Genomic DNA, 24,591 nt, shown 5'->3' with positions numbered 1-24,591 from the left:
TCTGTCCACAACTTGAAGTGCTCTTCTGATTGTGGGGAGCTCTGTCCTTCAGTCAAGTGGATGTGCCAGGTTATGGGGATTTTTTTCTGTCATTGGCTCCTGGGAAGTGGAGTGCTGCCAGTTGTTTGGGACTTGCTCTCTTTTACTGACAATACAACCAAGAAAACAAATTAAGACAGGAGAACAGGCATCACAGCACAGTGTTCATGCCTGTATGCTCATATATGCTTTGCTTTTTGCTCACAGATTTACATTTCTTTTTCTCTCTGTATAAAGAAGTGTCTTTTTGCTTCTGTTTCCTCTCACCTGATGTCAGATAGCCCTCAGAAAACTTACAGTTTGACAAATAACTTGTCCCATTTACCATTCACTTTTTCAGTTATTACATACATCAGACTGTTTATTGTGCTGGTGCATAATAAAATAGCCATATATATATATGTATAAAATACATCCGTAATTATATCCATGAAACTATACCCCATGTCATCTCTTACATGAATTACTTGGTGTCAGTTTCGGTATGAACTCATTCAGTAGCAGGGGAACTGATTGTTCCTATCTTATGTAGAAGAACAAATTATTTTTATGGAAATAATACTACAATCCTGACAGGAAAATTTTGACAACGTAATTACAGAAGAGAAATAATAACAATATTCTGAGCAGCAAAGAGGTGTGTATGTGTGTGTATGCTCTCTGCATGTGTACAGAGCTAGAAAAAATTTGAAACTCCTACATTTATTTGAAGAGACTTTACTCACGTAGAGCTGCAAAATGTGATTAAGTATCTATTCAGTTAAACTATGATAAAGTTTAAACATGTATCCAAGGAAGAAATAAATGAGTTGTGCCTGGTTCCTGCTGAATGCGCGTTCCTTATCTCTTCATCTTCTCTCTGTGCAGAATTTCCAGCTGCTCCTGTGCCTCTTGGGACTCCTTGTCCTGGCAAATGCCTGGACATGCCGTGGCTGGTCTGGAGCAAAGTGTGCGCACTGTGGTCAGTCAGGGTGTGTGAGCAGCTGCCTAGGAGGGTATCTATCACCTGAGGTCTGGCCTTACCCCAAGTTGGGATGGATGTATTCATGTCTCTGCCCTCTGCCCAGCTGTTGAATCTCCCCCAACTTTGTGGGACCTTTACATCTTTGAACCCCTTCCTAATATGGTAAGAGTTGTATTTGCAAAGGTTAAAATGAAGTTCAAAGTCGTCTTTTTTTCTGGAGTGCGAGGAGGAGAGGACTCTTAGCAGAGCCTCAAAACAGAAAAGCAGGCTAAAAAAATCCACCTTGGAGCTGTTTCACTTTAAGTGCTGTACTTCATCCTCTCTAGAGAACTGTGTAAAGAGCTGGTCCGTAAATTCTGCTCTCTGACCCAGTGAAGGCAATGGAAATATGCGCATTAAAAGTGTGCATTGAAACTAGTTAGGCAAGGTTGTAAATGGTGAGCTCTTCGTAGAGTTTATGCCCTTCATAGCTTGCTTCACTCATACTGGAGAACACAGTGCGGAAAGGTAAAAGCAAATTGGTCTGGGTGGGCAAAATCACCAACAAAGAATTTCAGAAATAAAACTGCAAGCTCAGTAACAAGGCAATTCAAGTACTTTGCTAAATTAAAGATGAGGGTGGGAGAAAAGGTACTGAAATGCAGTTCCTCGGGATGCACATGCTGTGATCTGTGTTATCAGAAGTCAATGGCACAAGCTCCCAACACATGTTTCCTATTACACCTGCAGTAGATAGTTCAGCCAGAACAGAAAAGGATACCTTTTGATTCACTACCAATGGCGCTTTAAGAAAACAGAGGGAGAAATGTCTGCAGTCTCTAATAAGCAATATATCAACTAAGCTCTGTCAGCCTGTGTAGAGAGCTCCACAGCATGATTTATTATGTTAATTACAGTCATGTGGGCCTCATGCTCTTAAGTCTGAAACAGCTCAGATTCTCAGCTTGATTTAAGAATATGCTTTGGCCAAGACTTAAAGTGCAGCTTATTATGATTAATGTAATAAAATATTTATTACATACTCCTTTCTTTGTTTCACTGCTTGTTGACCCAGTTAGACTGCCTCATTCTGAAACAGTTATATAAATTAGATTTCAGATGATGAGGATACTCATCTGTTTTTAATTTCTCTCTTCAGTGTTCTTTTTTTCACATCTCTTTGTTCTAATTCTCTCTTCGTCTTTATTTCCCTCCCATATTTCCCAACTCTAATTCTCAGCTGCTGACTGGAGTGAATCAAAAGCAGGCAAACTTCATAGCCCTGGCTCATCCCTTCAAGACCTCTTGTATTGCTTTCTCAACTATACTTATTAAAGCTAGCTCTTAAATGCAATGGCATTAAAACTGGTGGTAGGCTGTAGCTGAGAACACGTTAAGCCTCTGGTCATAAGGGGTGGCATGTACAGAGAAGACTAAACAGTAAGGGAATACATGTTTTTGTCCCATTTCTCATTCTTCTTCCATAGAGCTTCCCACTGCAGAGAGGCACAAAATTCCATGGCACCAAATTTTCCAAAATGCCATGTAAATTTGTACATGTGATTTTATGCAAACCAGCCCACTAGTTAAATTGCTGGCTGAGCAATCGGTGCTTACAAGATCACAGAATCATAGAATGGTTTAGGTTGGAGGGGACTTTAAAGACCATCTAGTTCCACCCCCCTGCCATGGGCAGGGACACCTCCCACTAGACCAGGCTGCTCAAAGCGCCATCCAGCCTGGCCTGGAACACCTCCAGGGATGGAGACTCCACAACTCCCTGGGCAGCCTGTTCCAGTGTCTCACCAGCCTCATAGTGAAAAATTTCCTCCTGATATCTAATCTAAACCTGTCCTCTTCCAGCTTGAAGTCGTTACCCCTCGTCCTATTACTACACACCCTTGTAAAAAGTCCCTCTCCAGCTTTCTTCTTGATCTGTTTATACATGTAAATCTGGCTTTCTCTGTATGAGCACATAAAGGTGGAAACCTATTTTTATAAAAGAACTGTGGTTTTGCCATGAGAATTTGTATTTTTTCCCCTAATGCTTCATTAGTTTTTAAATGATAAGCTTAACTGAACAAAGGACCTGTTTCTCTGATCTTTACAGTTTCTTTTCTCCTCATTTTGTTTTTTTCTACTTGTTTTTTCTCTTAGCAACTTTTGAATTGAGTCATCGTATACATGTATTATTCAGTTGTGCCCGTCTTCCACCTTCTAAACATTATTTCCACATAAGCATATACTTAAATACAGGGACCTCAATCCAGAATGCACTTAAAATATGCTTTGCTGAACTGGAAACTTATTTGGGAGACAAACAGATATTGTGCTGAGGACGTGTGTGCAACACATTCTGGACTGCTGCCAAGCCAGCCAACTCCTCTTGGAAAATGAATGCATCGCTTCTGCTGTGCATCATCCAGCTTCCAGTTCTCAGGGTAGGTTAGGCTGCTGTACTCCTTTCCTTTAATTCCTTCTGCCACAGATCATGAAGTAAATAACATGCTTTGAAAAGGCAACATTTTACCGTGTTGCTAAAACACCCTGGGTAAAAAATAATTTTGTTTTCTAGAGTTAAATATTTAACCTGAAGAACTAATTGACAAAAAGTGTGTCTTGTCTTTAGCCTTAAACTGCAACGAGTACTTTGAGTTTTCTAAGTGGAGTTAGCCATAAATTGGTTGGAAATTACTAGAAAATACGTCTAGGAAATTACTAGGAAAAATTACTAGGAAAATACATCTGAATACAAAAATGCATGCTCAACATAAAGCTGACATTTGTTTTACATTCTGGGTAGTGTTTTGCTACTTATCAACTCCAGCAGCACTCCAATTTCACCAGTCTACCTGATGTTTTTAACCTGAGCTCTGAAAGAGGAGCAATTATGTGTTAGAAGTGAACACAGTTGAAGCAAGTTTAGACAGTTATTTTGAAAGGAAAGGTCTTTCACATTTCTTCAAACGTTTTATAATGTTTTTAGGTTTGCAGTATAAAACACTACAAACATGGCTTTTATATCCTCTACCCGTGTGAAAAGTTAGGTCCCTGAACTTTGGTCATTTATATAAGGGTCCAAAGAATTTGTTTTTATAAACCTCCTGTAAAGGTTTATGGAAATAAGAGGGATGAGGCAGGGCAGGTAGACCTGGAGCTGGTTCCGGGCTTAGTTTATAATCCAGGTGACTGATTTAGAACAGGGCAGCTAAAATGGCAGACTCCAGTCCAGCCGTGGGCTGAGTACTTTTTGCCTGGACATCACCTAAGTATCAGATATATGGGTTTTTCCAGTGCTCTTGCAAAATATCTTCTACTGGTCTCTGTGCTGTGCCCCAGGGAGCAGCTGCAGTGTCCCGCTGTGGAGTGCTGCGGTGTTGGGCATTCCTGGGAGAGCTGGAGTTGGTATATTTGCTCCTGCCACATGGAGGTGGGATCTGGGTAAATGTGAAACGAATAGCCCCACTGTCAGGGTACGGAGGAGGTGCATCCCATTTTGCGTTGCAGCAATTCACACCGGTGCATCACAGAACAACTTCAAAAGGAGACAGGAAGCTGTAGAGTCTCATACTCCAGAAATACCACTGTAAGTGTTCAGTGGAAGAAGTGAAAGGTGAGGTAAAACTAGCAACACTTCTCTTTTCCACTAGCCCTGACAAAACCAAAACCAGACAACTAGATGAAATGGAAGTCATACTTTGAGCAAATTAAAACATTTTTGATTTAGAAAATGCATTTTTAGAACCTTTGTGTTGAAATAGCTCAGATGCCACGTACAGTCAGGTGGAGAAGGAAAGGAGCCTTGTACAAATTGAAGTCCCTACAGCACTGCTGTTTTGCACTGTTCACTAGCGATTGCTAGTATCCACTGTGAAAATGTTGATCCAGTCAGTCATAGGAGAACAGAAATTCTTAATCTTTTGTCATAGATAGAAATTTTCTATCATCTGAGGATCATGCAGTGGTCCCATTAATATTTATGTGAATTTTATTGTTGACTTTGCCAGCAGCCAAACTGCACCTCGTATCTTTTCAGGTGGTTGTGGTGAGAAAGTAGTGAAAGTGAATGCAAACTGAAAACCAGCAGTAGCATCTGAGCGGGCATCCATTTATCAGACCATTCTGTACCTTGCAAAAAAATGTACAGCTGACTAAAGTTTATTTTTGTGACTCTTACTTCATGGAGATGCTAATGTATAAATATTCCCATGCTCATTTGCTTGGAATCGCTGTCCTTTTCCCTTTGACGGAATCTAAAGCTTTTTAATTTTAGAATCATAAAATATTTCACTGATAATTTTGTTGGAGGAGGTTAACTGAATAGAGGCATAATTTGTTTTGGCCAGAAAACATAATATCTTTCATAAATGGATTTTAATTAATAATTTTCTATCGTAATACAGATTTTACATGCTAATGAAAGCCTTTTCTGAAAATGTTAGACTACATAGAGTTTGAATTAATGTGGTGGAAGTAGGGAACTTATAATTGTTAAGCAGAATTTAGTAGCAACATCAGACAGGTAGGGCAGAAATTCAAGAAAAAGTGCAGGAGCACTTTGTTCTAGTTCAGTAATCTGCAGCTAACAAGTTAATCATTTGATCCTGCAGAGCTCCGAAGCTGTTAGATGTCAAAACCTGATGAAAGTCTCCAGGCGGTCCTAGGGTTTTCCCTTCTCTTTTCACTCTGAGTCACAAACCTAAGCTTAAATATGTATGATTATTATGGCACAGGAAACGCATTTTATTTGGCCTTAGGACTTCCTAAAGAAATTATTATTGTTGAATATGAAATAATTACATTAGAACATCTATATTTTTGACTTAAGCCTTTGACTACTGCGTGTGTGTAGGAGTTGCCTCAAGGAAGCTAGTCTGTACCAGACAGTAAAAGTGCCAAAAATATCATTCTCCAAGTGTTTAGCACTCCCTGTCTTTTAATTTCAGGGTGTTTCTGCAAATGCTCAGAGGCACTTCTGATGGGGAGACCTCCTGCTTTTACCTTCACCCTTGCCCTTCAGCAGTGAGATGGAAGAATGGCTTTCACTTGGTTATTGCTCTGATAGGGTGAAAACCAGTTGTCAGCTTTTTGAGTTTTGGATGCAGAAACGGAGGGTCCCCCAACCTTGCCCCACCATGACTTGACCATACCACCCTTGCAACCTCTGCCCACCACAGTTGTTGACTTGTGAATGTCATTTGCCTGCAGATACCTTCTTGAAACAGGAGAGGACAGGAGAAAAGAAAGGTAGGAGCAAGCTGTGGTTTACGTTAACTGTTTTAGTGGGCTATGTATGGCCATGGCCCATGGGTTGGATATTGCTGCTTTTCAATGATTGCAGAGCTGCGGCAAGAGCCAACGTGCAAAGTGCTGAGAAGCAGAGAGAGAGCACTTAGCTCCAGTGTGGAGCCTTGTGTGCAGTTAACTAGGCCTTTTCACCTGAATGAAGGCATGTTGGTGGAAGCAGGTCTGCTGCAGAAGCATTTTCCTAGTCAGAACACAACTTGGGCAGAGAATATTTTGGCTGGTGGTGTGATAACCACCAAAAAACCCCACCTTACTTTTAATGTACTTCTTCTGAGATCTCACTGCCTGCCCTAAGCAGAGTTTAAGACTGTTTGCAATAATAGCTTAGGTTCATGACTCCCACTAATGTTACAGAACCCCTCTGAACATTAACAATCTGCGTCTTCTGTCATGAAAGTAAGTGTCTTTCCCCCTGCCATACGTAATTACAGAGGTTATGTCCTTTTCAGGGAGTCTGAGTGTGTGTGTGTGCGAGCTAAAATGAAAACAACCCTGAGTTTGATAACTCCGTTGATAACATTAAGTCTTGGCTGCGTTAAGATCAGATTATTAAAAGATCAAAAGACAGCTGTTGCTCTGTGGGAGGGATCATCTCATGGTTGTGGGCTAGCCTGAGACACTCGTCTCCCACTAGGTTGTCTGTTTAATCTCTGCCAGGTCACTTTATCTCTTTGTCTACATTTAAACTGGGACATCTAAACTACTAGGCACTTTTTCAAACTCTTACTTGGGAGTTTACCCTGGATCCCACAGTTTTACTGGCTTTTTCTGCGACATTCTGATTTTCTTGAAAATTAAATTCCAGTATGGGATCAGATAGGAAACATGAGAGCTCCAGCCACGTTGTTTGTGCAGGGGTACAGCTGAGGGGGCAGGACATCAGGAAATGCATCCTCAAGTCAATTTATTTTTGTCTTTCTGCTCCTAGTATGTAAAACAGGGATAACAGCATTACCAACTCCAAAGGTTGTGTTATGAGAAGGAAAAGGCATTAAGGATAGCTTGGCTTGGTAGATCAATGATGACAATAATTTTTGGTTGGCTGGTTCATACCATTTTACTGAGACAAATTAGACCATAAGATGAGAGTATCTGTCTTCCTAGAGCTTAACAACAGACACCTACAGAAGACTATAAGAAAGGTGCAAGCATAGATGACACCTCCCCACTCTCCTATCCTCCAGCAATTTGCAGGTAAGGGCCTTGCTGATAGAGAGGTGTTCTCTCATATTGAGGAGCGCTTTGTGATTTTTTTTCTGTGCTTTTACCCAGTTTTGGAACCCATGCACACTGAAGGGTTGATGATACTGTGAGCAGTGGAAGCCCAAGAACAAACAGGTTTATGGTTGCAGTGGTCAAGGAACTGATGTAGATCCCCACCTGGGTTTTCAGTAGTTTTCAGCAGGACCACAGAAAATGAAAAAAAAAAAAAAAACAAACTAAGTCCTGGCCAAAAGAGCTTCTGGTCTCTACTCAGCAAGATGCAGCAAAGTGAGACCAAGCAAACATCTAGGAACTGTTACATGGGAAACACTCCTGTCTCAGGACAAGAACATTTACATTCAATACTCAGACACAGAGATGAAGTCTTGTACTTCATCAGTTCTCCCAGCTTGTCAGATTCTTACCATAACATACACATTTTCAAAAATTCACTGTGATGGCACTTAGGATGCCTTTTGATCTTGAGTTCTGTTGAGGTTTTATCCAAATTGGCCAGTGGCTGGCGGCAGATTCTCCCCGCCCCAACCTCTCATACACGGAGAGGAAGAGGAGAGATAAAGAGATTTACGAGTTTAGAAGAAACTAAACTACTTTAACGAAATATTAATAATAAAATATAAAGGAAGTAATTAAATAGATACAGTATATACAAAACCGTATTAAGCTCACAGGATGACATCACCAGCAGGCACTGGGGAAGTCTCAGACTGGACTCAGCGATGAGTGGGAACTGGATTCCACAGATGGAGTCAGGAACACACAGATTGGGATCAAAAGCAGGTGAACGGGCAGAGTCCTCCTTGGATGTCAGCCATTGAAGAAAGAGAGTTGACCCTTTCATCCCTCAGCTTTTATACTGAGCACGGGGCAGATGGGATGGAATACCCCTGTTGGAAAATTTTGGGTTACCTGTCCTGTCCGCTCCTTCCAGCGAGTGGGACCCCTCTACGCTTTTCTGGTTCCAACCTTCCGAAACGCAAATAACGAAATTAGCTGACCTTGGTTGTTGTAGCAATAAATATAAGCAAGAGCCTCTCTGCATACCCTTCCTTGGCACAAACTGTAAACATTGGTGTTACCACTCTGAAAACGAACCATTTTCGACACAACATGCTGTTAATTTCAGAGAGTTAGAAGAGGCCTAGCTAAGAAGTAAAATCACTGAACAGAAAGTTGGTTCTGTTTTACCTCAAACCAGGACAGTTCTTAATGATTTAATTACTTTTATGTAGCATTTCTTTATTTGTCAGTCTGGGTGGATTTGTAAGGAACAAAATGACGTTACACCATCTGACAAGGTCGCAAGGCCCAGTGGCTAGAGCAGAAGCAATCAATGCCAACCATGCAGACTGTGGTAAAGTCTTTGATTCTGTTTCTGCTTATTTCCTATAGGCAAAGTAGAGATGTATAGAGTAGATGGGTTTGTTGTAAGTATTTTACAAGGGTCATTTGCAGACTGCACCTGGAGAGTAAGTTTTGTGGTCTTCTTGTCCTGTCAAAGGTTGTATGGAGAGGATGCAGGGTGTGCCCAGTCTTGGGCAGTGTTTCATTAGTGATACATCTTAGGGATGATTAGGGATGCCATCCAGAGGGACCTGGACAGGCTTGAGAGGTGGGCCCGTGCCAACCTCATGAAGTTCAACAAGGCCAAGTGCAAGGTCCTGCATCTGGGTCAGGGCAATCCCAAGCACAAATACAGGCTGGATGGAGAATGGACTGAGAGCAGCCCTGAGGAGAAGGACCTGGGGTGTTGGTTGATGAGACGCTCAACATGAGCCGGCAATGTGCGCTTGCAGTCCAGAAAGCCAACCACATCCTGGGCTGCATTAAAAGAATCGTGGCCAGCAGGTTGATGGAGGTGATTCTGCCCCTCTACTCTGCTCTCCTGAGACCCCACCTGTACTGTATTCAGCTTTGGAGTCCCCAACATAAGAAGGACATGGACCTGTTGGAGCAAGTCCAGCGGAGAGCCACAAAGATGATGCGAGGGATGGAGCACCTCTACTATAAGGACAGGCTGAGGGAGTTGGGGTTGTTCAGCCTGGAGAAGAGAAGGCTCCAGGGAGACTTTATAGCAGCCTTCCAGTACCTCCAGGAAAGGGGGCCTACAGGAAAGATGGGGAGGGACTCTTTATGAGGGAGTGTAGTGATAGGACATGGGGTAATGGTTTTAATCGGAAAGAGGGGAGGTGTAGATTAGATATTCTTTCCAGTGAGGGTGGTGAGGCTCTGGAACAGGTTGCCCAGAGAAGTTGTGGATGCCCCATCCCTGGAGGTGTTCAGGGACAGGCTGGATGGGGCTTTGAGCAACCTGGTCTAGTGGGAGGTGTCCCTGCCCATGGCAGGGGGGTTGGAACTAGGTGATCTCTGAGGTCCCTACCAACCCAAACCTTTCTATGATTCTGTGATCCCAATGGCATAATTATACTGGGTCTGGCTGGGATGGAGTTAGCTTTCTTCATAGCCACCCATAACCTGATGTGTTTCAGATTTGTGACTAAAACAGTGTTAATGACACACCAGTGTTGTGGCTGTTGATGAGCCAGACTTCCGCAGTGTCAAGGCTTTCTGGTTTTCCCATGCTGTTCCCCCAGGAGCTGGGTCTAAAGTAGGCAAGGGGCTGGGAGGGGACACAACAGGAACAGCCTACCCAGACTAAACTAAAGGGAGGGGGTTTTCCGGGGCAGGGGGGTGTGTGGGGGTGGCATTGCTCAGAGACTGTCTGGGCATTGGTCTGCTTGTGGGAGGTGGTGAGCGATTGCCTTTGTATCACTTGTTGGTTGGGTTTCTTTTTCCTCGTTCCTTCAGTTATTAAACTGCCTTTGTCTTCACTCACAGGTTTTCTCGCTTTTGCTCGTTCCATGTCCCTCTTTTCTCTTCCATGTCCCTCTAGGGTGGGGAGTGAGCAAGTGGCTGTGAGGTGCTTAGGTGCTGACCAAGGTCACCACCTCAATAATAGAGAATAAGATTATGAAATTAGCAGAAAAAACAATGTTTGGTGATACTAAAAGCATGCCTGGATACAATTTATGTCTCCATGGTAGCTGGAGATGAATTATATGTTTTCTTTCATCACTATGAAATCTCCTTGGTTAAATGAAGAAGTAAGACTTTAATGACATGAAGAATTATGTCTCCTTAGCTATCGTTGGCTATAAAGAGCTGTCTTAGTTAAGTTAGGCTCAGCTACATCATCTGCTTTTGCTGTGGATGAAGAGCATATGCAGATGATGACAGTGGCTCAGCTGACATCAGATGATTTTGGCTATATCTCAGACTGTCTGTTGGGTCTCACTGCCTCCCTGCATTCGTACCATGCTATGAGATATCCCTGACATGTGAGCGGTCTCATAGGAAATGAATAATCAACCACCACTGCAGGCTGGATTCACAGTCAAAACTGACAGAGCTCTCCTGATGTGGCTGGACGAGAAGCTGATCCATTATCTTTAACATTTCCGCCCTGCCACGTGGAGTAACACACCACAGCACTGCAGGAATGCAGTGTTTCTCGAGTACCGTTTCACTCATGCAACTTCAGGGGATCTTTAATTCAGCATGGGTTTTATAACAGTTAGCTGCAGATACGGCAATTTCCTTTGCAGATTAATGAAAGATGCCATAACATAAATGACTGACTGGGTGTCACTGCTGTGTTGTGACAGGCTGTCCTGTAAGAAGTAGTGATTGATGACATGTATAAAACTGAGCTGTTATATGTGCTGTTTATATTGAAACAGTACTTAAAATGTGGGCTGTCAGTCAAAGCACTGATTACTTACATAGTGCTATAATAAGTGGCGGTGGGTGCAGCGAACAAGGTACCAGAGTAGACGTTTGTTTCAGAGCTTCAAGCAGAGTTGTCTCTATTTCCAGCTTGCATCTAGCCATAATAAAAGGATCTGTCCTATACATTGCCTAAAGCATGAGACTTCACTGCAGGCTGCTAGGAGCTCTTTGATACTGACATCAATATTAAAACCAGTTTCTGAAACAGGCTGGTGACCTTTTCTTTTTCGCTCTCAGCACAGTTTGAGTGAATTTCAGTGCTCTGTGGCAGCGTATTTCATGGCTGCAGAATCCTCCAAAGGCCTCAGCTGCAGACCCCTGCTTCTCTGTGCTTTGCAGAGGGTTTGAGAACCTTTCTCAGCAGGTTTCACCAAGTGCTGTGGATGCAGAGGATGCCTCACAGTGAAGACACAGGACCTGGTCCTGGGGGATATAATAAACTCAGTCCTGGTTCTGGCCTGCCGGCAAGTACTGGGGCAAGTCACTCCCCGTGCCTCTGTCTGCAGCTGTGGTAGGGAGGTGATGGGATGAGTTCTCTTCAGAGTCACTCTGTAGATGGGTGGAAGGAGAGGCTGCCCAGCTGTGTACTGACATTTCTGCACCATATGAAACATTGCAGGTGGGCTAGGGAAGGAGAAAGGGCCACCTTCCTGATGCCTACCCTGTTAACAGACTTGCAGGGCAGAGTAGGTGCAAGGAGCAAGTGTCTGAGTGCTGCTGCAACGCATGAGTGTACTACATGACCTGACAGGAGCTTGGCTGGAATGACAGAGAGGCAGTGGGAACTTAACCTGGTCTCATACCACTTTGTGGTGTGTATGTTGGGTGGGAAACACCTGGCAAGTGCAACTATGGCACTGCTGAAAGGACACCGATTGTATGGGTTTTGCAGTGAGATAGAAGAAAAAAGAACTTGGCTTTTTTCCCCTCTTCTGCTTATTAAGTGTAAGAGAGAAAAAATAATGTTCCATTCACAATTACAGAGAATAGTAAAATCATTGAATTTTTCCTTCTTTGCATTTGCTGTTCATTTTCTAAAACCATTAAGGTTTGTCATATTCCTAAGGACAGTTCCACCTATGTACTAGTGAGCTGCATCCTTGTACAGATGGACAGTTTGCAGTCCTTAAAAAAAACCGTCCTTAAGTACACACATCACTTATATGTAGAAAGATTTTCCTTCTTATGCTTACCTTATGATCAGCCTGAAAATTAGGTGTCAGTAACAACCGTTGTAGCGGTAGCATCTGACTGTTGTGGTTTGGTATGTCACTGATTGTAAGGACATTTGAGTATAGCCTTATAGATCAATATATAGTTGTTTCCAGAATTTGATTTTCTGCAAAATTAAAAGAAATGGTCACAATTGTACTTCCAGTGTCAATATATTGCTTGATTGCGTAGAAAGACTGTATAATCATGTTTTTCTTCCATATCTTCCAATGTGAACATATTAACTATTTTTTTTATTCTTGTACATTTGTAAATTACAAATTGCTCTGTAGTAGTTTTACCTGCCAACTCCTTTGTTAGGATGTGCTGCATTGTTTTGTACTGTACATTTCTATCTATATTTATTTAGCTTTTCAAAAATGTTTCTGATTAAAGATAATTTTTACTGCCATAAATGTGATGCTTTAGTTATTTTTTGTAGAAAATAATTGGAACCAGTACAACCTCTGGTTTCACAAATGAAGCAATTCAGAATGGGCTTATTACTCGGATCGGGCCCTGCACACAGCATTGGGATCCACAGAAAAACCTTCTACCTTCCATTTGTTCTAAAAAGCAGATTGCCTCTAATCCCACTGTTTTCCACAAATCTCCGTGTACAAAACTGTGCCCCAGTGTCATGAGGAGCTCACTTTGGTTTTGTGCCATACTCTAGTACATCATTTGTGAAACTGAAGGTGGCTTTTCAGTCATGTGACAGGTATGTAATGATGTTTTCCAGTGCTCTATGTGAAATTGATTTTAATTTTTTGCCTTTTTTTTTCTTTTTCAAGGAAATTTGTTTTGGGGAAAAGTGTATCACACAAACTCACTGCTTCTGCTTTCTTTTGTCTTTCCCCTTCTCCCTCTTCCAGACCAGGATGAGAGAGCGGCAGAGCTCAGCAGGGAGCAGAATGAGAAGACCATTCGCAGCACACAGACAGCTCTCCGCAATTTCCGAGAGTTCCTGATCTCCAAGTACCCTTCTGAGACTCGGGAGATCTACGTCATCCCCTGCAAAGAGCTGGATGCCTACCTTGCTTCCTTCTTTGTGGATGCCAGACAAAAGGATGGGTCTGAATACGAGCCAAACAGTCTGGCCAACTATCAGTGTGGGCTGGAGAGGTATCTTAAAGAGCACAGGTATGGATACAGTATTACAAGGGATAAGGAGTTCAAGAGGTCCCAGGAAGCTCTAAAGCAAAAGCAGATAGAGCTGAGGTGTAAAGGAAAAGGAAACAAGCCACACAAATCCATGAAGCTCACCTTTGCTGATGAGCTTATCCTGCGCAAAAGAGGCTTGTTGAGCCGGTACAATCCTGAAGGGCTGTTGAACCTTGTCTGGCTAAACAACACTAAGGCGTTTGGACACTGCACGGGTTTCCATGGGTCCACCCTCAAGTGGGGAGACATCCGGCTGCGGGTGACAGAGACCGGGTTGGAGTACCTGGAGTGGATGGGGCCAGACAATGGAGATGTCAATGCCAAAAGCAAGAGAGGCGGGACGGACTCCCGGGTGTATGCCACCCAGCACTCCCCACAGACCTGCCCCGTGCAAGACTACAAGGAGTACGCCCAGAGGCGGCCTCCAGCCATGCGCTACGAGGACGCGCCTTTTTACCTATCCATCAAACCTGTTGTCAACTTGGCCGCGCTTCACTGGTACAATTGCCAAGCCCTGGGGAAAAACAAGCTTGCCAAGATGGTAAAGACGATGTGCGAGAAAGGCAACATCCCCGGTCGGAAGACCAACTTCAGCGTCTACCAGAGCTGTAGCACCCTCTCAGAAGCGCAGAGCAACCAGCTGGTGCTGATCTGCAATAACTTGAGCCAGCAGGCTGCCCAGTCCATGGCCAGCCACTCCAATACTGGCAACTTCATAGTGTCAGCATCCTATGACTCTTCCTCTGACACAGCTTGAAAGAGGGATATCACATGAACACTTTTTTCTTCTCCTTTTTGTTTCAAGCGTTGAATTTGTGCCCAATAATACACGTCAACTGTGATTGTACACTATTCCCCCATAGCCCTCTCTCCAGTGTTAATTCACTTTATAAAAATATATAAATATATAATATATTTTTCTTTTTACAAATAAGTCAATAGAAATAGTTTAGTATTACTAACATAGTATTTATAGTGTTGATACAAAAATGAAAGGTACTAATGGGTTATAATATAAATGCAGATTTTAAATGGACAAAAATGGTTCTCAGGCAACACCAGATAGACTGGAAATACCATTTTTAACATGCACACATCAGTGAGTGTAAATCCCCAGGGAGGCTTACGTAGCAATTCTATTTTGAAGCATTTTTTCAACTTCTTATTTTAACATGACCTCCCAGAGTGGAGGAGACAAACTTATCACTGGCTGCTGCTTCTTACCTGCTGGCTTATTCTTGATCAGCAAGACCAAGAAATAAGAGATACGTCAATGTAAGTTCATGAAATCATTTACAAAACTTTTTGTCTGTTTTTTATTTTGTTTCCTGAGGCTCATTTATGCCAGATGGGAAAAAAAAATCCCGAAGTCAGCTAAAGGCTATTTTTAGCTTTTGTTTTTGTTGATGATTTTCTGTGATCAAAATGTTGCTGGTCTTTAGACTAAAAAGTATTGTTTTCAACAATATGCGAGAGTATAATGGCAAAACCACTGTCATACACATAATTTTAACTATTAAGCACGGGTTGTTGGTATTTTGTCACTGTGTATACTAAATGTAAACTCTACTGACTTAGAGCCACTCTTTCAGTATTCTGGGGAATGCAACAGTGCAGAAAAATCCACAGTTTTATCCCAAACTATACAGAAAAAAATAGATCAAAGATGTCTTAAGCCATCATTTAAAATCCACAAAAAAAGTATAGAGAGTGTAACAATAATTTCCTATTTATTACAGAAAATGAAAAAGCTGGGTAGTTTTAAGTGCTGGAAAACAAATTTAAGTCAACTACATATAATCTGTTTCCATTGTAGACAATGGAAAATGTGCGCATGAATCTGAAGGCAGAATTTGGTCCTTAAAGCCTTGAAATAATGAATGCTACTGTTCCAATGTTTGACTTTGCAACTTAATTGCTCTTTAAGTACAGGGAAAACTCTAACAAATCCAGTATTTCAGTGAATTATTATAATTCTTGACCTTTAAAATGATGTACAGTACTTCTCAAATAATTTGGCCAAGTGTATGTTCCACTAGGATATCCTAGGGCCACGATGAGGCTTTAGACAAGTCTGCTGGGGTGATCTAAGGGCCACTGAAGTCAGAGTCAACCTCAGCTGACTTCCCATGGGTGTTGGATCAAACTGTTACTGAGGGGCTTTTTTGTTTTGGGTTCTTTTGTTGTTGTTGTTGTGTTTCTTTATGGTTGATTGTCTTTATTCCTTCACACTCCTGCATATCCTTCATATTCTTTAGATCTGCAACTGTGCAGTGACTTTAATCATCACTAATTCCAAAGAAAGGGTGAAACAAAGGTAGTAGGCAGAAGTAGAAGTGACCTACCTAGCACCATTAAAACCCATTTTCTGTGTTGCTGAGATAAAATGTTCCTATGTGCAAGGGAGGTGGCAGAATGCCTGCACCTCACGTAAGCTTTATTGAAGGTCTGCTTTGGGGATGGGGTAGGTAGCAGTCATGCCACTGGAAGGTCTCAGAGCAGAGATTTCAACTATGATAAACATCTGTCCTCCCACAAAGCTTCCTGCAGGTGACACAGCCTGGCTCTGATGTCTTTGTGCTCTGCACTTACCAAGTCTGGGCTTCCTTCCTGTGTGCTGGCTGTCCTAGGGTCTTGGATGCCATGGCAATGTAACCACAAAATCTGCAGCCTCTGAGTCACTGGCCACTGTCTCTCAGGGCTGTAGGGTAGGCAGTGGATTGGTGGGCACAGGTGGTCATTCATACTGCTTTTGTGACTTGGTATTGGGGGTTGAGGCCAAATCATGACACTACTGAACTGAGTGCAAGCTGTCTCCATGACTTTCAGTGCCATGGCAAATCTGACTTGTCGTGAAGGAGAGGGAAGCACAAAAAGACTTGCGGTGCAGCCAGCAAGACAGATGCCCAGCTTCTAGATGAGGCCAGCCATCTGATTGCTGTTAGCATAGCCTTGCCTTTTCATGGCAGTGCTTTTAATGTGATAAAGTTAAAAATAGTTTTGCAAGGCTGGTGCTGCTCTCTGGGGGATTTTTTTGCTGTTTCCCACTGAGGACTCACGCAGCTGCTCTTAGTATGTGCTGGAGAGTGGGAGGGTCCCATGCCAAGGAGCTCCCTAGGGGTGCCAGGTGAGAGCTCAGCATGGAGGCAACCTCTAGAAAAGTCTTTGATCTCTGTGTCTCCCCTGTTGGCACACATCTCAGTGCTTCCCAGTGGCAGCTATTGCGGGATCTGACCTACTTCTCCACTTTGCCTTTCCTGTGCTGCAACAAAAGGCTGGGTATCAGATGGCCTTTGTGGGGCAGCAGATCTCTGCTTCCCACTTCTCCTCCACTGCCTAGCTGCCCCTCCTTGCAGGGAAGAGCTGCCTTGAGCTAGTAGGGGAAAGAAGCCACCCCAAGGTGTGACTGTCTCATGTCTCTCCTCAAGCCCCACAAGGCAGGTAACTAGACCTTATAACCAAATTGCTTTTCATACTATTATCAGGCTCAAAGTTTGGCAATGGTTCACATCTTCCATGGGTGTGCCTTAGGCGTGTTTCTTCAGAGTGGGCTATTTTGTGCGCTAATTCCACAATTCTTGCCTCCAAGGAGGCAGATCACTGGTTGTGGATGTGCCATGCTGCAAGAAGGTCTTTGAAGTGGTGCTTCACATCAGTGCTGTCATTCAGCCCTAACACTGACCTTTGGCTCTGTTGGCAGGAGCCAGAAATGCTCAGAGTGACCCAGAAGAGAGAATACAGGCACTCTTGGGTTTTGAGCTGGGAGGTCATAAAAAGCATTTCCCATGACTTCTTGACTCCACATACTTTGAGTTGTTGTTTACCACGGTATTAGGATGGTTTGTGCTGGGTGAGGCAACGCCTCTGATACCTTTGGCTTAGCAAGGCACATCAGCAACTTTTGCTTGTCTGGTTGTGGGAAAAGCTGTGGGGTATGTGTGCTTATTGTGTTAGCCTCAATATTATAGGGGTGGCTTTGTTCTGCTTTGCAGCGCCTTTAGTAATTCCAGCTTCCAGTTGGTGCTGATGGCAGATTGCCTGGCAAATTCTGACAGGGCAGCCCCAAATAGACTACTTGTTGAAGCGGTTAAACACATATGGCCAGAATATGATACCCAAGTAGTATCATACTCCAAAAATAAATTTATTAGCATTGAAGGGAATTTAGCATAACAGATTACCCAGTCTTCATTTGTGGACAGTTGCAAGGAACTGAGTGACCACAGCTTAATGAATTACCATTTATATTAAGGCCCTGGGAGGTTTGTTAACTCACTGGGAGGGACACTTCTAATTTAAACCACTCTCATGTGTTTTTCTCATGCTGGCAGGAGAGTAGATGTCCCAGTTGCTGTGGCTCAGCTGACAGGTGACAGCTCAGTTGCTTGCAATTGTGTCCCAGTACTCCAACTGAGGGCATCAAACCTGCTCCACCACCACCAAGTTGCAAACTCACGGTGGTGGTGCGCAACTTCCCTGGTGCCAAGACACGGCAGTGTGGCCAGGGGCTGGTGCTGCCAACTCTTACTAGCCTTCCTCTCTGCCTAAGCAAAAGACTGGGGGCTCCTACCATGACTCTTGGTGCTGAGTACCTCTTACCATGAAATCAAAAGGGCAGCTGGCAAAACTCCGTACTGGTCCTGTCCACCACAGCTGGTAGTTGTGTGGGGTGGCTGATGGTGAGGCACTGCAGCATCTGGCTGTGCTCCGACTACATTGTGCTCTGATGTACACAGTGCAGGCTGTAATTTCCATAAGATGGGGGTAGCTGGCTCCGAAATGGGCCTCACTTTTCTCCTTCCTTTTTCCTTTCCTCACCTTTCTTCTATCTGGTGTTAGACCTTTCCAATGAGTTCTTTCAACTCACTAGCCCTGCAGAAAATGCAGCAGAAAAAGGGAAAGTCAGATAATTTTCTGCCAGATCACCAAGTTGAATCTGGTCACAAATTGAGGTGCAGAGTCAGTGAGGAAGACAGAGGAAAGTGTTTCTCTGCTAGTATCACAGAGTCATTAGCCTGGCTCAGCTACTGTAGCCTTGGAAGACCATCAAAAGGGTAATGCAGACTGAGACCCTTCTGAATCATTTGCAGATGTATTGGTTGCCTTCAGAACCATCTACCAGCTTTTGGGAGATGTGCTCAGTGCTACCAAGAGCAAAATTTGGCCTTGAACTTAAGAGGCAGAGTGCCAAAGCACAGGCCTGCACACAGTGCAAAGGAGTCTGCACCAACGTTAGCGCAGGCTTTCCCACGTGGCCTTCTCATGACACCAAACCAAGAGTCCGACATGGGGATTATACATGGTTGTCACTGGACCGATCTGGATGCAGCTGTGCACAATACATGCACTTGGATCTGTTCACGTGATTGCACATTTAGCTGGGCAGAGCTGTGGGCTCTTGGACAGCTTAAGCTCTGTTTTATTAGTCATTCATGCATGTATTTACGATATTATGGGTTTGCACAATGTACAGGTATTCATGCAGGTAGTTGAGACTGAAGTCATTGATATCTGGGTGTTGCAAACTGCCTGTTTGATTTTCAAATATGTATTTATGCAACAAAATGTATTTTTAAGTGCAGGAGAATGAAATACTGTTGTGGACTACATTGTAGACTAAATTACAAGGGATATCTAAAATAACAGCACATGCCTTGTTCATTTGCATAGTGCAATAATTCTATGATAGCAGCATCCAGGCTATTGACATACAGGACAATCTAACAATGGAATCAGTGTCCCTGTTGCACATTCTCCTTCGTGAAGAGTATCAACGCTTTTGAGCTGTTTTGTGTTTCTGTTTTTAGAAGCTGCTGTGCACTCGTGTACAGTCTACAGCGTAATTGTCCTTTTAGAAAGCTGTGTAGAGAATGAGATGCAAGCAACATGTTGTACTGCTGTGTGTGCTTGTCTCAGATGTTTGTGACCGGACCTTGTTCTGCTGTTTGCGCAGGTGATGTAGGGTGGGAAGATGGGGATCAGGAAGAGCAGGTGTTTTGTCACTCCAGAGCCTGGGCTGCCCTAAGGACTGAAAAACAGCCTTCAAGGAAACTGAGATTCCTGTTGCACTAGGTTTCCTCCCTGTCCAGCTCATATTTACCCTTTCTTGTCACCATGTCTGAGTACATCCCATAAGTGCATTGACTGACCTGACTAGCACATGTGGTGCATGGGCTCATTGTTCCTCCTGACAATAAGCTGCAAGTGACTGTGACTGACTGACTGGTCTTCCCCATCCCCAGCATCCCTGCTCCTCTCACTGTCCCTGATCCTCTACTGTTCCCCTCTCCCGGCATCTGCACTGTGGGGCAAGGGGACCGCGTTGTGCAGGGCGACTCTTGGCTGAGAGCTCCCTCCCTGCCTATCAAGTGACCTTGTGCTTTGGGGATAACGCGCTCAGGGCGGACCTCCTCGCGTCAGGTACGCGGGGTTTGTGGGATACGGGATGCGAGCACTCTGGAGGCTCGCATTTCTTGTGCTGGAAGCACTCTCCCTCTCTCATCTCCTCTGCTTTTTGTGAGAGAGCTTTCAAATAAGGAAATGAGTTGAAATTCACTCCTGTGTAGAGGACCAGGCCCACATCTGTGTGCTGTTTGACCTTCCATTGACATCCTTAAAACAGGACTGAGATGAGTGGTCCTCCACCATATGTAACTCTTGGGCTCGCTCCATCATGGAAATCAGTTCATCTCACGCATTGCGGGCAACGGGGCATTGGGACACCTCCTGACTCCCTGAACTCCCAGAGGCATTGAGAATGTGTGGGAAGGAGGAGAGCTTACGGGACACACAAATGTGATTTGATGTGCCTGAAATGAGCCAGTTCATGCCTCTGGGTTAGGGTAGAGAAGGACTCAGCTATTCATTGTGAAATGTGGTGGGAAGTGGGTTGGCACTTCTTAATGAGGGTTCTTTGCTAAATGTCAGTGTGAAGAGATGGATGCTTTGCCTAAGGTGAATTACTGTCCTTGTTCTTAAGAGAGAGGATGTATTTTATTTTCTTTCTGTGCTTTCATGTGTGCGCTGAATCTGCACCCTCAGTGCTGAGAAGTGTGGAGAGAGGCAGTCCAGCATAAAGTATGGCTACATTCCTAGCCGAAAAACTTGAACTATACTTTCTGGTGATAGTCCCCACGTGCTGAGCATGCCTTGATGGTTGGGGACAGTACCGCATCAGCTGGTGTCTCCCGGCACATCTGTTGGCTCTGTGCAGAGCCAGCATGGGTGTCGCTGCACCTCTCTCCAGAAATGGAGAGCCTGGGGATAGCTTGTCAAGGACACCCCTATCAGACAGGTGTCTGCAAGCCAAGAAGGGGGAAGGCCCTAAGCACAATTAAATGATGGTGCTTTCCCCATGAACAGCGTGTGACGGATGTGTGAGGCTGTGCCATATCTCCTCAAGGGTTTTGGAAAGCTAAGGGCCACCAGGGACATCTCTGCTGCACCTCTTTCACAGCAACGTAACTTCAGCCGGCGTTGGAGTTGCCCTTCTGATGACAAATTGGGTTTCTCTGAGCCCCCAACGAGTTGTGTGGTTGCACTGCTACCAGCTCCACTCGTGCAAACCAGGTGCCAGCCCGTTCTTCCCCACTGAACTGTCGCTGGCTGAAGCCTTGTGAAGTTCTGATGAAGTTGTCCTCCAGCACCTCGACCTTTCCTGAGAGCAGCAGAGAGGCATTTACAGCGGTGAAATGCTGGAAAGCTAAAAAGCCCCACAGCTTAGAGACACCTGAGAGCTTGTTGAAAAGTTTGACACTAGCCATTCACTGGAGCACGTTCAAAGTAGTGGTGATGTCTAAAGCTTTAATTCCTAATCTGATGGGGGAGAAAATTGGTTTGGCACACCATTTGCTTATTACATGAACTGATGGGTTTTAACATAGCCTCTAGAGTCTCTGTCTCAAGTGAGGAGTTTATTTCCTCTGTTTTCTGACTGAATTGGTTAACCTTTTCAGATTTCATCTTTTGTAATTAATAGAAGATTGGTTCACAGTGTTTAAGAGACTGGTGAGGTTGGTGCTATCATTGAAATTCAGTGCGATAGACTTTCCATGGGAATGAGAAGAGGTGTTTAGCCCTTTCACAATGCTTCAGGAATCTGCCTTTGTGGTTTTTGGTTACTATTGTTTTATACAGTCTGTAAGTGTCAAGAAAATAATGAAACAGCCAAGTGAGTGGAAATGAATCAAGAAAATGCAAAATGTTTTGAACAAAAATATTGTATTATTCTTACACTAGAAAACTAAACTCTTAAAATTAATTTTACAGATATTATCTTTGCCCCTTCAGCTGTTATTTTTGTGAAAAGAGACAACTCTCTAACATTCCTCATGACTAGAATTTGATCTGCTTTCTGGAGGCTGTAACCTTACTGAGTCTGCCCTTTGTACCAGCTGGCCTAACTCACATGTAGCTTTAAGTAGTCCCTGGTCTGCCCCACATTGCTCCTTCCCTTCTACTATGACACATTTAATACAGTTACTGTATATCAAATTTCCAGCCTGAAAACAAGCCAATGGAGGAGACACACTTCAGCCTCTGTATCTTCAGCAGTGGATGCAAACTATTGATCCAGAAGGCGAGGCAATAGTAATTGGCTTTGAACTGATTTTGGTAACTTTTGTGTAGGAAGACAAATCTTCTCGTAGTGACTCTGAGGCTGAAGGTGCACTGAGCGATGACTGCAGTGTGAATTGCTTTGTGGAGGCCTTTATTTTCTGGCATGGTGCTTATGGTTCAGATCTGGCAAGCTTTGCCCTCTGTGGGAGCTTTCTCTGTGAGCGGCTTGCAAGGCTGGGCTCGCCTGCACAAGGCTGGGTGATGGATGTGAAACGCAGGTGTAGAAACATCCAGAGCGTTCAGGGACATGCAGACAAAACATGACTCAAAACATCTTAATGGAGTCTGAAAGGTGTCAGGAGAAGAAATTATGAGAATGTGATTTTGCTCCCATTTATAGCAGTGCCTGCAAGCCAGGTGGTGCTGCTGCCAGAGGGGATTTGGTGCCAGTTCTGCAAAAAAATGGGAAGAAATGCCCACCTGTGCCACCTGCTTCCACCCAGCTCGGGCCGTAAGCTGCACTCAGCTGTAAGTGCATGAGTAGCCCCACTGGAGCAAGTGGGTCTGAAGCATGCAGGAAAGGACATCGCTTGGCCACAGTTGCATTGTCGGTGCTTGTTTTTGTCCACATGACCCATCTGTCTCAGGGTCATCTTGAGAACTGTGAGGGTAGACCAAATTATTCAAGATTGGAAGAAAAAGCAATGGCAGAATATCTATGCGTGATGAAGATAGTGGAAAGGCAGTGGGAAAGCCTGGCAAACACAGTGGAAGTTATTGTCTTTTTTTCTAAAGAAGGCAAGCATAATCCTTAGCCTTTAATATCCTACTTTGTTTTACACTGGAATTATAAAATCTTTTCCATTTGTTTTAATTATCTGCTGGCTTTAACTCTGCCTTTGAAAAGCGTTTTTGCTATGACAACCCTTGGTCTCATGGTGAGCAGTGCTAGGAAGAAACAACTAAAGTAAGGCTTTTATCTTTCCCTGCATGCAGTGTTTAATCTTTCTAATCTTTTAATGTCAACGTGTTTTCTCCCATTTTGTAAATTGACGAGATTAGCACTGTTTCTCCCAAAACAGCATTTGAAAAACATATTTTGCTTAAACGTAACCAAATTTCCACCTAACAATGTGAATTATTCTAAATGACCAGTTCATTCTCAGAGTTAAACCTCTCCCTAAGGCTAACGTAGAGACTTTAATGGCAACTCAACTTTTTAAAGAACAGTTTGTAAAAGGAGTAGATTTTGTTAATTTTTTTGTTTTGTTTTATAAGGAAAAGAGTCACTGTCTTGCCAAATAATAATAATAATAATAATTAATAATATTTCTATGCATTGTGTGATTCAGTGATGTTGCTGTTGAAAATGTGCATGTTTTCTAGATGTTCTGACATTTGTATGTTTATGTGGTACTTGTAAAAACGATAACTATTGCTGCTATAATCACCACTGTTGTAGGTAACTGAAAACTGTACTAAGAAGCTGTGCCAGTTAGCAGGTTTTTTTGTGTGTCATGGTAAAACTCTGCATTCTGCTGTTCATTTCCTGTTTTAAGCCAGTATTTAGTGCCTTCTGTAGAAGGAATCAATATGTTGTGGTAGACAGGAGGTGCCAAACTTCTAATATCTTGTTCTGCACAGATGATCACTTACCAGCTTGAAGCTTAAAAAAAAAAAGTAAAAAGGAAAAAAAAAATATATCTTGAACTCTCCATCTTTCTTTAAAGTGTCTTCTGATTAATTTTCATTTGGAAAAAAACCAACCTTTAATAGAGCTGAAAAGAAGCCATCTTCGCCAGCTACACCTACTGCAGCAGCAGTCTGCCAACTGTGAACGTGAGGGGTACGAGGGAGTGCGTAGGACCCAAATGTTCCTGTTGGTAATGGATCCAGTGATTAGCTGAGGCCGTTCAAGTCATTGTGGAGCATGCTAAAATGCGGTTTGATGAAAGCAATCCTCTGATTACCATAAGAAACTGTTAGCTCTCATAACAGTTGTGAGCCTGCTCTTGTAAACAAGTGTCAGCCTGGTCAAGTGCTGGATTCCAGTCCCAGTTCCGCCTCCGCTGAAGCCACGCATTGCTGCCAAATGAGACTTGGATGAAATTCAACCCCAAGATTTTTGGTCTCATTCTTTCCAACTGCTTTCATGGCAGACAAGCCCTGTTTATCAAAATTCTGACATTGCATTTTCAGTTCCTTTTGCACCCTCTGCTTAGAATCTGGCAGGATAGCAAGTACCCACACACATACCCATTCATTGTGCTTTTGATAAGATTTTGACAGACTGAAATCATACCATGCTGTAGTCATACAACAGAAACGGGCAGGAGGGAAATGCGAGATGTTCA

At 43.4% G+C, this 24,591-nt stretch overlaps 1 protein-coding gene across 2 annotated transcripts in view; it reads left to right on the top strand.

Moving 5' to 3' along the window:
- The window catches only part of KIAA1958 (KIAA1958 ortholog), a 57,060-nt gene extending 42,518 nt beyond the window's left edge, over nucleotides 1–14,542 (top strand). For both annotated transcript variants that reach the window (XM_063319758.1, XM_063319759.1), the window contains exon 3: nucleotides 13,390–14,542. In XM_063319758.1, coding sequence (XP_063175828.1) covers nucleotides 13,390–14,435 — 1,046 coding nt within the window. In that variant the 3' untranslated portion in view covers nucleotides 14,436–14,542. The remainder of the gene's footprint in view (nucleotides 1–13,389) is intronic.
- The last annotated feature ends 10,049 nt before the right edge of the window (nucleotides 14,543–24,591 follow it).

This window comes from Chroicocephalus ridibundus, chromosome Z (assembly GCF_963924245.1).
Source record: "Chroicocephalus ridibundus chromosome Z, bChrRid1.1, whole genome shotgun sequence".
Classification (NCBI taxonomy): domain Eukaryota; kingdom Metazoa; phylum Chordata; class Aves; order Charadriiformes; family Laridae; genus Chroicocephalus; species Chroicocephalus ridibundus.
This window is presented reverse-complemented; position numbering and strand designations above follow the sequence as displayed.